Source organism: Salvelinus alpinus, chromosome 30 (assembly GCF_045679555.1).
Source record: "Salvelinus alpinus chromosome 30, SLU_Salpinus.1, whole genome shotgun sequence".
Classification (NCBI taxonomy): Eukaryota; Metazoa; Chordata; class Actinopteri; order Salmoniformes; family Salmonidae; genus Salvelinus; species Salvelinus alpinus.
Window position 1 is genome coordinate 36830079 of NC_092115.1, and position 13949 is coordinate 36844027.

At 43.3% G+C, this 13949-nt stretch overlaps 1 protein-coding gene across 2 annotated transcripts; it reads left to right on the forward strand.

Moving 5' to 3' along the window:
- The first annotated feature begins 1794 nt into the window (after positions 1-1794).
- On the forward strand, positions 1795-6033 carry LOC139560082 (leukotriene B4 receptor 1-like). Of its 2 annotated transcripts, XM_071376581.1 has the most exons (5): positions 1795-1987; positions 3169-3827; positions 4109-4309; positions 4437-4480; positions 4599-6033. In XM_071376581.1, the coding sequence occupies exons 2-5, from the start codon at positions 3186-3188 to the stop codon at positions 4867-4869; spliced, it is 1158 nt and encodes a 385-aa protein (XP_071232682.1). In that variant the 5' UTR covers positions 1795-1987; positions 3169-3185; the 3' UTR covers positions 4870-6033. The 2 variants fall into 2 exon arrangements, with proteins under 2 accessions (XP_071232682.1, XP_071232683.1); XM_071376582.1 differs by lacking the exon at positions 4109-4309.
- The last annotated feature ends 7916 nt before the right edge of the window (positions 6034-13949 follow it).

Consider the following 13949-nt stretch of genomic DNA (forward strand, 5'->3'; position numbering starts at 1 on the left):
TTTTTTTGTGTCTCACTTTCTATAGTTCATACTCTTGGGGATGTGGGTAACGGTATCTTTTATCCAAATGAAGATAGTTACATTTGGTGAACGTTATTGCACAATCAAGATTGAGCGTTGCCTAAAGACTACTTATTATTTAGGATTATAGTTTAAATTATGGGGGATTGGGATATTTCAATAGGTTTATGGTGTCTTTCAGAATTATCTGGCCTTCATGGAGTTTTGGCAATAAATTAAAAAAGAGCTCTTTAGAGTTGATATAATCAGTAGTTTTATTTGGGAGGAAAATGAGTGTTACAAATTAGAAGGATGATATGTGGGTCAAATCCTCAGGCTGGGTTTCAGCTGCTGTCTGATGTCAACAGTTGAATGTCACTCATTGACGGAGGAAGATAGAATTATGTGGATATGTTGCCACCATGTGGTAAAAAGGTGGAACAGTCTTTCCATAACATTCCCAGAAAGGGAATATATACAGTACAGGACAGGGGTATTAAAATCCTACCCTGGAGGTCCGGAGTACCGGCATTTATTTTGTTCTACCTGATAATTAACTGCACCCACCAGGTGTCACAGGTCTAAATGAGTCCCTGATTAGAGGGGAAGAAGGAAAAAAGCACTGGAACTGACTTCGAGGTCCTGATATGAATTTGAGAGGTATAGGAGATGAAAGAGGGTGGCAGGTAGCCTAGCGGTTAAGAGAGTTGGGCCAGTAACCGAAAGGTTGCTGGTTCTAATCCCTGAGCCATCTAGGTAAAAAAATCTGTTGATGTGCCCTTGAGCAAAGCACTTAACCCTAGTTGCTCTGGATAAGAGTGTCTGCTAAAAACTCATATCATATATTCAGTGTATCTGAACACCAGTGGGAAGTGTTTATGATAATACATTTGTATTTCAACGACAGAGCTAAAATCAGAAAAGAGAGTGGCTGGATGCATGTTTTGGTGGTGTGTGTGTTAGACAGGAACTGACAACCGTCAGTTCTGAAGAAATCAAATGTGTGAGTGATGGTGACGTCCATGTCTTTATGTACCTGGACAAGGGAGTAACATTTTTCACTCACTCCTTAACTTTCCATCTCTGCTTCTAATGTCCTCTTTTTACCTTGTGCCCTACCCCGGAAATAACCAACATTCCTGGGTAAGTGTCAGAGCTCTGTGAGCAAGTGTGTGCATGTGTGTGATTAGTGTCTAACACTCTCTCTGTGTACATGTTTGCGTTTGTGTGGTTTGGTGGATCATAATTGTGAAAATTGTATGTTTGCGTCATCAACACACTCTTAAAGGTACCCTGAGGATACAGAAATATCCACTGTGATGGATGAGAATGGGAAATGTTTAAAGATTGTAACAATTTGTACAGCAATTGTTGTTTCCAAATTTTGCAAGCATAATAACATAATTGTTATTACATTTCGCTAGCAGATGAAGTATCATTTGGGTTCCCGAGTGGCGCAGTGGTCTAAGGCACTGCATCTGAGTGCTAGAGGTGTCACTACAGACCCTGGTTTGATTCCAGGCTGTATCACAACTGGCCATGATTGGGAGTTCCATAGGGCGGTGCACATTTGGTCCAGCGTTGTCTGGGGCTGGGCTGGGGTTGCCTATCATTGTAAATAAGAATCTGTTCTTAACTGACTTGCCTAGTTAAATAGAGGTTAGAGAGAGAGAGAGAGAGAGAGAGAGAGAGAGAGAGAGAGAGAGAGAGAGAGAGAGAGAGAGAGCGAGAAAAAAAGTAGTTAGGACACACCTCTCTTGCCCCTCACAGCGTGGGGCAGCACATTTATTAGACACATTAACGGGAAAGCAGTTGTAAAGAAGAACATAGACTGTTAGAAAGAGAGAGGGAGTGGGATACGAGCTGTCAGAAAAGAGAAAGAAACAGAGAGCATAGAAAAATAGAAAACTGATCCCACCACATAATACATGCCCTACTCAGATCCATTGCTCTTCATCATCCTCTAAATGCTTAATTGTGTAATAAGGTGAGTGGCTGCAAATCTCCTGAACTTTTATCTGGCACATAATGTGTTCTCATTGTATGCTCATTCTCATTTTCTGTCTCGCTCTCTCTCTCTTTCTTTCTCTCTCTCTTTCTCTCCATATCTCTTTAATCATTCCTCATTCATTTTCCATTCTCTTTTCATTCCTTTACAAAACTTTACATTTCTTTCCTCTTTTCTTCATATATTTTCTCATTATATCAAGTTCCATCTCCTCTGTCTCCTCTCTCCCCCTCTTCTCCATGTGTTGGTGAGCCCTTCCTGTCTCTGTGTGGTTCTGTGTTCCTTGCTGTTGACCTAACTCTGCCTTGGTTTTCATGTTTACACATGTCTACTACACTGATCTGCTTTTGAAATACACAAAAGCTGCTATAATGTCATAGTCTGGAAAGTAGGGTGTATTTTATGTTCTCACATTCCCAAAGAACAGTTGTATTCTTTTTAGAAATTCAACCAGCATATAGTACAATTATAATACAATACTATTTTAACTGCTTAAATTTCTTTCTTTTTTTCCTTTTTTCTTTGTTAAAATAACTGGAAGAGGGGAAACTTGTTGCCCTGTTAATAGCCTGTCAAATTAGTGTGACGATTTCCACTTCTTTGAACCATTATTTGGTGTCCTTCCTCTCCATAGCTTGACAGAAAGTTAGAAACAGAACTTACAGCACGGAGGAAGACAAGTACAATGCCTTTGATGATAGGAGGAAAGGATTGTGCCAATGTTGAGTATTGTGAGAGAAAGAGAGAGTCTTTTGAAGGAGCAGTGTTAACATTTAGCATGTTTTAGCATGTCGTCTCAGTGCTCTGCCAGTATACTGTTGGCCAGGAGGCCTAATGTGAATATTTGCTTGCCTGATTCAGTGGCATCACATTTTATGTGTGCTGCAAAAACATTGTCTACCGCAAGGAGAGAAGAGTAATAGAAGATAGAGAGAGCTATGTATCTCCAATCCCAAATCAAACCGTAGTCCAACCCTTTGGCACTTGGATTCAATTGGTGAAAACAATATGTAATATGCAAAACAATCAACCTAACTTGGGTTCGAAGATCAAGCTCGATGCCACTTCCCAAATCAAAGCTTCATAAGAACAGGTCGAATTTCACCCAAATAGTACTATGTATGACTCTTTCTCTTTCTCTGTTCACCTCTCTCCCTCAGAATCAATAACATTCCCAATGGCCAATGACAGTGACTTCCTTCGTTCTTCCGACTCATCCATCTCCTCCCTTGATGTCTTCAATGACACAGAGATCAAAGATGACATCATTGTCCTGTTCTCGAACAGCACTGTTGAGGATCCCAGCGTTGTGAGTAACAACGCCACCACAGCCATTGGGGCCCTCATCCTGGGCCTGGTCTTCCTCCTCGGCGTTCCAGGGAACCTCTTCATCATCTGGAGTATCCTGGCCCGTGCCCGCCGACGCTCCGTCACCACCCTCCTCATCCTCAACCTGGCGTGCGCCGACGGCTCCCTCATGTGCCTCACCATCTTCTTCATCATCTATTTGGCTAGGCAGAACTGGGACTTTGGCACCTACATGTGCAAGGGGGTGTTTTACCTGTGCAACTTGAACATGTATGCCTCCATCTTCCTCATCACGCTGATGAGCCTGCACAGGCTGGTGGCAGTGGTTTGGCCCCAGCGAGTAGCGGCCCTGGCCAGCAAGAAGATGGTAGTGCGGGCAATAGTTGTGCTCTGGGTCCTGGTGTTCTTCATGGCTATCCCAGCTCTGGTGTTCAGGGAGCAGAGGGATGATCATAACGAACTGAACAAAACCCAACGGGTGTGTGCCTCAGATCACAGAGTGCCTCAGCATGTAAGTTTAAGAGATAAGTGAATATTAAGTTAACAGTGGAGTTAGATACATAATATATTGTTCTGGTTTAAGTACATTGTTATTTAGGATTGGGAAGAGGTCTATATGTTGATACAGGTACGGTCATGATATGACTACTAAAATCATGAATCCTATCCAATCGTACATTTTTGCTCGAGATCTTGTTATGACAGACTCATTCATGTTCAAACACGCCTGGTATTCCACTATGCTATCATTACATGTGTGCAGTTAATCGTTACCTCATTTTTCATGTTCAGTTGGTGTTCCAGTACACCTTTGAGACAGTAGTGGGATTCCTGGTTCCGTACGGGATTATAGTGAGCAGCTATGTCTGCATCCTGAGACGCCTCAGACAGACCAAATTCCGTCGCAAGGTCCGCAGTGAGAATCTCATCCTGGCCATCGTTGTGATGTTTGCCATCTTCTGGTTGCCCTATCACATCATCAACATAATACAGGTGTGTGATCATATGGGATTGGTTATTTTGACGTTTCACTCAGAATGTGGAGAGTAGCATAGGAAGTTGTACTATTTTACAGTGAAGGAATGAATGAAAGGTTTTGCTCTGTGGTTGCCTCTCCTAGGTGGTGGCTGAGCATTTTGATGACACTTCACCAATAAAAAAGAGGTAAGTGCTCACCAACTGACCCAACATTTCCCCTTCCATTTTAATATAACATAAGCACCACCATACAATGATAGTAAAAAGACTAATGGCAACATGAACTGTATCCCTCCCTCTGCAGACTATATAGGATATGGCGGCCCAGTCGTGCTGTGACCTCCGCTCTGGCCTTCATCAGCAGCTGTGCCAACCCTATTCTCTACACATTCGCTGGGAAGTCCTACATCAGAGGGGACGGCATGGCCTTTATGGCTCGCCTCTTTGAAGGGACATCTCTGGACACTGGGATAAGGAAGGGCCAGCCGACAACCAGGGACAGGGAGGGAAAGAGACTCAAAGAGACGTTGTCTTTCAGCAGCACTGGGGGCAATGTTGTGATGAAAGGAAAATAGACACTCATATGCAGGGTTGCACTGCACATGCTAACCACTCATCATGACGATGCACTCCTGCACACAGACTGCTTACATGTTTTGATTGATATATAGATCTGCTCCTCTACTTGCATATGGGACCACCTGAAACAATCACTACAATATTCAGTGCACCTTATGTGAGACAAGTTTCTCACTAGACCCAACTTCTCTGCCACAATTCTTTTGTAAATGTGTTTGTCAAATGTGCCTTTTTTACTTTTAATTCATTGCTTGTGCCGCTTGAATGTTTGTTGAATCGCACGCTGCATTCAACACCCTGCATTGACAGCCACACACCCAACAACCACAGCACTAGCACACAAAAACATATTCTCAACCCCTGCCCCATGGAGAGCATCACTCCAGACACCACACAGCCAGAGCACCACACAGCCAGAGCAGCACACAGCCAGAGAACCACACAGCCAGAGCAGCACACAGCCAGAGCACCACCCAGCCAGAGCAGCACACAGCCAGAGCACCACACAGCCAGAGCACCACACAGCCAGAGCAGCACACAGCCAGAGCAGCACACAGCCAGAGCACCACACAGCCAGAGCACCACACAGCCAGAGCAGCACACAGCCAGAGCACCACACAGCCAGAGCAGCACACAGCCAGAGCACCACACAGCCAGAGCACCACACAGCCAGAGCACCACACAGCCGGAGCAGCACACAGCCAGACACCACCCAGCCAGAGCAGTGCACAGCCAGAGCAGCACACAGCCAGAGCAGCACCCAGTCAGAGCAGCACACTGCCAGAGCAGCACACAGGGGACAACATTGTCATCCTGTGTGACTCCAACGACAAATATCTTGATGGAAGACACCTGTTCCCAAAGAGAGGAGTGAGGAAGATCTGGTGCCCAACTATGCAGTCAGCTCTTGGGATCCTGGCAGAGCAGAGACTGAGACCACCGACTCACATAGTCATCCACACAGGGACGAATAATCTCTGCAAGCAGGGTGGATGTAACCAAGGCTCTGACCAAGATGTTTTATATATATATTTTTTTACTTCAGTTTAATTTAGTAAATACTAAATTGTTGGTTAAGGGCTTGTAAGTAAGCATTTCACTGTAAGGTCTACAGCTGTTGTATTCGGTCCATGTGACAAATAAAATGTGATTTGATTTGATGTTGATCTATTAACAATTTTAGAGACATTGTTGAGTAGGAACATTTCTGACACTGAGTTAAAAATCCAGGGTTACATATTATATAGAATTGATAGGTGCACTCTAGGTGGGGGAGTAGAAACCTATGTCCTCGATAAATTACTGTCTATGAAGATTTCACGTGAGATTGTCCCTCTACATGTTGACGTTTTTTTGTTAAAATAACTACATGAGAACAAGTCATTGATGATTGGTAACATTTACAGATCACCCAATGCCCAAGTAGACTCCATAAACAATATTATCACCACAGTAATTGAATGCATTGGTCAAATGAAGGGATCATGTTAGGTGACTTCAATAAGAATCTGCCAAGGATTATAAAACTATTGAAAATATGTACTTTACTGAATTAAAGTACCAACCAGAGTCAATACACAAACTCATAATGGGACTGGTGGATTGGATCTTGGTGACACGTACTGGCAGGATTATACATTCACGTGTTCTTTCAGTGATCATTCCATCATCTACTCCATTTGGAAAATTAAGATACCCAAAGCACCACCCATAAAAAGTGTTTTTAATTTTGTCCCTGCAGGCCAGGGTAACCCTTTTTGGGGCTGTGAAAGACCTTTCAATATGGGTCACTGAATAACCCTTTGAATTAACATTTGTACGGTTCTTCATTACACTGACAGAGCCAAAGGGTTTTCATTACACTGTAAAAAAAAATCATGGCTACTAGTTGCAATGAAAATACAGTAAATATACAACACATTGCTGTATTTTTAGAGCTGGATTAAGGTATTACTTCTATAAGGGGCAGTATGCTGCCATATTATGATTACTTGAAAGACAACCTCTCTTGGGATTTGAACTCACAACCTGTCAGTTGCCAGGAACCTGACTTTCCTGCTAGGCCACCAGCTCTGTGGGTATTATAGATATTGCTAAATAATTAGAACCAACAGATATTTTGTAATTTGTCACTATGGTAGAACCCTTTTGGGTGCCACATAGAACCGTTAGATTTTTTAGAACCCTCTCACAATGAACCCTGTTTTTTTTGTCCCTGTAGGGGAATCAAATTGGGTTCTCCATAGAACCCTCTCCATAGAACCCTCTCATGAAGAGCCCTCTGGTTCCAGGTAGAACCAATGACAGTTTCTGCAATTATACTTATATGATACTTCAGATGCGCTTATGGCACATACTACATTTTTCTACCCAATATATTATATATAAGGTACAATCATTACTGCACTTTGAAATGTAGATGGTGGCAATGTGCTGGTTAGGGTCCATTACCATATTTATTTTTTTATTTTTTATTTCACCTTTATTTAACCAGGTAGGCAAATTGAGAACACGTTCTCATTTACAATTGCGACCTGGCCAAGATAAAGCAAAGCAGTTCGACACATACAACAACACATAGTTACACATGGAGTAAAACAAACATACAGTCAATAATACAGTGAAAAATAAGTCTATATACAATGTGAGCAAGTGAGGTGAGATAAGGGAGGCAAACAAAATATATATATAAATAAAAAAAAATATAAAAAGGCCATGGTGGCGAAGTAAATACAATATAGCAAGTAAAACAATTTTTTTTTTTTTAAACACTGGAATGGTTGGTTTGCAGTGGAAGAAAGTGTAAAGTAGAGATATAAATGATGGGGTGCAAAGGAGCAAAATAAATAAATAAATACAGTAGGTAAAGAGGTAGTTGTTTGGGCTAAATTATAGATGGGCTATGTACAGGTGCAGTAATCTATGAGCTGCTCTGACAGCTGGTGCTTAAAGCTAGTGAGGGAGATAAGTGTTTCCAGTTTCAGAGATTTTTGTAGTTCGTTCCAGTCATTGGCAGCAGAGAACTGGAAGGAGAGGCGGCCAAAGGAAGAATTGGTTTTGGGGGTGACCAGAGAGATATACCTGCTGGAGCGAGTGCTACAGGTAGGTGCTGCTATGGTGACCAGCGAGCTGAGATAAGGGGGGACTTTACCTAGCAGGGTCTTGTAGATGACCTGGAGCCAGTGGGTTTGGCGACGAGTATGAAGCGAGGGCCAGCCAATGAGAGTGTACAGGTCGCAGCGGTGGGTAGTATATGGGGCTTTGGTGACAAAACGGATGGCACTGTGATAGACTGCATCCAATTTATTGAGTAGGGTTTTGGAGGCTATTTTGTAAATGACATCACCGAAGTCGAGGATTGGTAGGATGGTCAGTTTTACAAGGGTATGTTTGGCAGCATGAGTGAAGGATGCTTTGTTGCGGAATAGGAAGCCAATTCTAGATTTAACTTTGGATTGGAGATGTTTGATGTGAGTCTGGAAGGAGAGTTTACAGTCTAACCAGACACCTAGGTATTTGTAGTTGTCCACATATTCTAAGTCAGAGCCGTCCAGAGTAGTGATGTTGGACAGGCGGGCAGGTGCAGGCAGCGATCGGTTGAAGAGCATGCATTTAGTTTTACTTGTATTTAAGAGCAATTGGATGCCACGGAAGGAGAGTTGTATGGCATTGAAGCTCGCCTGGAGGGTTGTTAACACAGTGTCAAAAGAAGGGCCAGAAGTATACAGAATAGTGTCGTCTGCGTAGAGGTGGATCAGAGAATCACCAGCAGCAAGAGCGACATCATTGATGTATACAGAGAAGAGAGTCAGTCCAAGAATTGAACCCTGTGGCACCCCCATAGAGACTGCCAGAGGCCCGGACAACAGACCCTCCGATTTGACACACTGAACTCGATCAGAGAAGTAGTTGGTGAACCAGGCGAGGCAATCATTAGAGAAACCAAGGCTGTCGAGTCTGCCGATGAGGATGTGGTGATTGACAGAGTCAAAAGCCTTGGCCAGGTCAATGAATACGGCTGCACAGTATTGTTTCCTATCGATGGCGGTTAAGATATCGTTTATGACCTTGAGCGTGGCTGAGGTGCACCCATGACCAGCTCTGAAACCAGATTGCATAGCGGAGAAGGTATGGTGGATTCGAAATGGTCGGTAATCTGTTTGTTGACTTGGCTTTCGAAGACCTTAGAAAGGCAGGGTAGGATAGATATAGGTCTGTAGCTGTTAGGGTCAAGAGTGTCCCCCCCTTTGAAGAGGGGGATAACCGCAGCTGCTTTCCAATCTTTGGGAATCTCAGACGACACGAAAGAGAGGTTGAAAAGGCTAGTAATAGGGGTGGCAAAAATTTCAGCAGATAGTTTTAGAAAGAAAGGGTCCAGATTATCTAGCCAGGCTGATTTGTAAGGGTCCAGATTTTGCAGCTCTTTCAGAACATCAGCTGACTGTATTTGGGAGAAAGAGAAATGGGGAAGGCTTGGGCGAGTAGCAGAGGGGAGGGCAGTGCTGTTGACCGGGGTAGGGGTAGCCAGGTGGAAAGCATGGCCAGCCGTAGAAAAATGCTTATTGAAATTCTCAATTATAGTGGATTTGTCGGTGGTGACAGTGTTTCCTATCTTCAGTGCAGTTGGAAGCTGGGAGGAGGTGTTCTTATTCTCCATGGACTTTACAGTGTCCCAGAACTTTTTTGAATTTGTGTTGCAGGAAGCAAATTTCTGCTTGAAAAAGCTAGCCTTGGCTTTTCTAACTGCCTGTGTATATTGGTTTCTAGCTTCCCTGAAAAGTTGCATATCACGGGAGCTGTTCGATGCTAATGCAGAACGCCATAGGATGTTTATCTGTTGGTTAAGGGCAGTCAGGTCAGGAGAGAACCAAGGGCTATATCTGTTCCTGGTTCTAAATTTCTTGAATGGGGCATGCTTATTCAAGATGGTGAGGAAGGCATTTAAAAAAAATATCCAGGCATCCTCTACTGACGGGATGAGATCAATATCCTTCCAGGATACCTCGGCCAGGTCGATTAGAAAGGCCTGCTCGCTGAAGTGTTTCAGGGAGCGTTTGACAGTGATGAGTGGAGGTCGTTTGACCGCTGACCCATTACGGATGCAGGCAATGAGGCAGTGATCGCTGAGATCTTGGTTGAAAACAGCAGAGGTGTATTTGGAGGGCAAGTTGGTTAGGATGATATCTATGAGGGTACCCGTGTTTACGGAATTGGGGTGGTACCTGGTAGGTTCATTGATAATTTGTGTGAGATTGAGGGCATCAAGCTTAGATTATAGGATGGCTGGGGTGTTAAGCATGTTCAAATTTAGGTCGCCTAGCAGCACGAGCTCTGAAGATAGATGGGGGGCAATCAGTTCACATATGGTGTCCAGAGCACAGCTGGGGGCAGAGGGTGGTCTATAGCAGGCGGCAACGGTGAGAGACTTGTTTTTAGAGAGGTGGATTTTTAAAAGTAGAAGTTCAAATTGTTTGGGAACAGACCTGGATAGTAAAACAGAACTCTGCAGGCAATCTTTGCAGTAGATTGCAACACCGCCCCCTTTGGCCGTTCTATCTTGTCTGAAAATCTTGTAGTTGGGGGCATGGCATATTTGGGGGCATGGTCTAAAATAGGTTGTATTTGGTTATAAATCAAACAAAGTCCTATATCATGCTGTTTGCTACACAGGAAAGAATAAACTCCAAGCTGGCAATTTCAAAATGAATGCTAGTGATGGAACAATTGATTGTTTGACATATCTGTGTTTATGGATTGATTCTGACTGATATTTTGGAAAGCATATTGATTAGGCTGAAACACCTGCATTTTGGAGCTGCCTTACTCAAGAAAGCAAAAAGAGACCATATTTGTATGCGGCTTTATTAACTCAATGAAAATGTTTTGACATTGTTGGCAAACTGATATGTGACGCATATTAATTCCAAAATAACATGGTTCTCAAAACAGATGGAGCTCTGCCCTGAATAACGGAAGAAGAACTGTCTAAGGCGCTTCTCCCAGCTGCCACTGATTCCATCACAAACAGGATCCTGTGATTCACAATAAGGTTTTGGAGTTCATCAACAATATGACGGGATGTAGTGCGAACTCTCCCCTTGGAGATGACTTCCTTCAATCTCTTCAGAAACCTGCTGTATTCCTGTTAGATTTACAAAATCCAGGATTTGTTGTGTTCACAACATCAGTGATGGATTCAGCACTCACTGAAGCATCCCTCATTTCAATAGTTGTGCTTCTTACAATAGGACAATTATCGATTGGCAACTCGACTGGAATCCCTGGAAGCGTCAATGTTTCAAATGGGTCCTCTGACCTGAAAAGTTTTGAGGAAGAGCTTGATAGGGAGGAGGTAGTTCTGGGTGGACGATACTCTAGCTCTTCATTGCCTTCATACTGAGCCATCTCTACACTTTCCAACATAGTTCCCACTATGTTAGGAAGTTGGGTGAGCTTACCTGAGGTATTCATCTCTTCAGACCTCGACATTTCATTCTGAACAATGACCAAGATCTGACTGAGACTTCTTTTGGTATCAGCCATGATAGCAATGATTTTGGCAACTGTTTTCTTATGCTGAAAGAAAAAATACCCCAGCTTTCTCTTCAGACTCTGGACAAAAGTATGTGCTACAGACCACAGCTTAATCTCAGACACAACACCAAATTGTGAGTCTGTGGATGAAGTCTCTGAATCTTTTGAACCCTGAAGAAGCTCAGAGCCTGTAAGCCAGAGGACTGGTCTGGAACAGGCTTTTCACACCATCTACTGATTTCAACAACATCAAAGACTGTTGTTTTTGTACTCATGGAGGAAGTACTGGGGGTGCCCTGTAAAATTAAATGTAAAAAATCAGACTGGTTGATGCTGACCCCACTGCAAAGTGACTTGGTGTTGTGAGAACTCACTGTGGTTGAAAAACATCTCATTGATTTCTTGAGGACTCTTCCCACTCATTGAGTGGTTTTGCTCTGAAATTCCAAATAACTCCATCTGAGGAAATGTACAAGCTCTGTAATGTTGAGGACCTAAAAGAATATATATTCTATAGCCAGGCCATAATGCTGTCCACCAATTCATGGCTGCAATGGTTTCCTCGGATTACATTTTCCCATCAGAGGAAGACCACTCTTCTGACTTCTGACGTAAGATCAGAATCCAGCTGACAACTCCTGATGAGCTGGCTGCATTCCCTGGCCGTCCAGGATGTTTGCTTGCCTGACCTATTAGGTGTGTGTACTCGGACAGCGATGCAGCCTGGTTCGCTGCGGACTTGCCTTTAAAGCTTGTGGTTGTGAACAGGCGGCTTCTCATGTTGTTTATAAGGCTGGATAGGAACTGCTGGTGAGAATGTTCTAATTTTCACTGAAGGAGACTGATCCCAGTCCTCCCTATTTTGCAGCCTCCAGTGTTTTTGCTACCGCCAGAGAGAAGACAGGAAAGAAACCACCATTTACCTACCTCTAGGTTGCTGTACATATTTATTTGGTTTTTCATTCTATCGTTTTTCATGGAACGTTTGTGGTAATGAAATATAATTTGTTTAGAAGTTATCAGAATACATTTTCCAGGAATAGTTTTACCAGCGCCGTGCAATGCTCCCTCTAATTGTTTTCATCACTGAGCAAATGTCAGGTCTGCTGAGCGCAAACTTGAAAGTCGTGTAAATTCTGTGCAACTTCCAGTGCGCATTTACTGTGAAAATCAAATCAAATCCAATTTTATGTGTCACATGCGCCAAATACAACAGGTGTAGAAATGCTTACTTACAAGCCCAACAATGCAGTTTTAAGAAAAATAAAATAAAATAAATAAAAGTAACAAATAATTAAAGAGCAGCAGTAAAATAACAATAGCGAGGCTATATACAGGGGGTACCGGTACAGAGTCAATGTGCGGGGGCACCGGGCTGTACCCGCTTTAAGTTAGTTTTAACAGTGTTCAAGGAGGCTACTGTGGTTATGTGATCATAATGTAGGCCTACCAGTCTGGCTTCCATCAAAAACAATGGAGAAAATGCATCCTATAACATTATTATTTTACCCCTTTCTCTCCCCAATTGGTAGTAGTTACTGTCTTGTCTCATCACTGCAACTCCCGTACAGACTCGGGAGAGGTGAAGGTCGAGAGTCATGCATCCTCCGAAACACAACCCAACCAAGCCACACTGCTTTTTGACACAACGCCAGCTGCACCAATGACCTAGCGACCTGGTCAGCGTGCACTGTGCCCTGCCCGCCACAGGAGTCACTAGTGCACGATGAGACTAGGATATCCCTGCTGGCCAAACCCTCCCTAACCTGGACAATTGTGGGTCGCCCCATGAGCCTCCCAGTCAAGGCCGGCTGCGGCAGAGCCTGGGCTCAAACCCAGAATCTCTGGTGGCACAGCTAGCACTGCGATGCAGTGCCTTAGACCACTGCGCCACCTGGGAGGCTATCCCATAAAATTTTAACATCTGTTCTATCGTTCAGCCTACAGTAGAAGCCAATGTGTGGTGTTCAATGTAGGCCTATTACATTCCATGAGACTTTCGAAAGAAACATGCAGGGCTTGACACTAACCTGTTTATTCACTTGTCCTTCAGGCAAGGATGTGACTGAAAATGTTGTTGTTTGATGCAAGAAACCACTTCAGAAAACAAAATGCATCATTATTCACAGAGAATCAGACAAATTATGCTACCCTCTGCCTATTAGCTACTTAGCTTATTCAAGCCTGTCTTAAAAATAAAACACTGCCCCTTTAAGAAAAAAAAGAAGCTCTTTACTTGACTGGCTTCTCAAAGATGTCTAGAAATATACACGTTTTGTGCTCTTGTAGGAAGCAATCAGTCCCCCATTGCTGACACAAATGATCTATAACTGGGCTAATAACCCACTAACTAGCGAAGGACATGAACAAATGTACAAAGGTGCACACATTGCTACATGCAGCTCTCACTTTGATCTCAAAACAAGCGCATCTACTCACGACCGCTCATGCTGTAAAAACAGTCCAGTTCAAAGTGAATGGCACAGATCCCCATATGGCAATGGTCTATTTGCATATAGACCTACTGCAGCTCTGATTGGTT

Bases quoted from the DNA above. Each gene is read 5' to 3' on its own strand.
- LOC139560082 (XM_071376581.1), top strand. From the start codon at position 3,186: ATGGCCAATGACAGTGACTTCCTTCGTTCTTCCGACTCATCCATCTCC. The intron at 3,828-4,108 runs GTAAGTTTAAGA...TTTCATGTTCAG, and splicing joins ATCACAGAGTGCCTCAGCAT to TTGGTGTTCCAGTACACCTT. The intron at 4,310-4,436 runs GTGTGTGATCAT...TGCCTCTCCTAG, and splicing joins ACATCATCAACATAATACAG to GTGGTGGCTGAGCATTTTGA.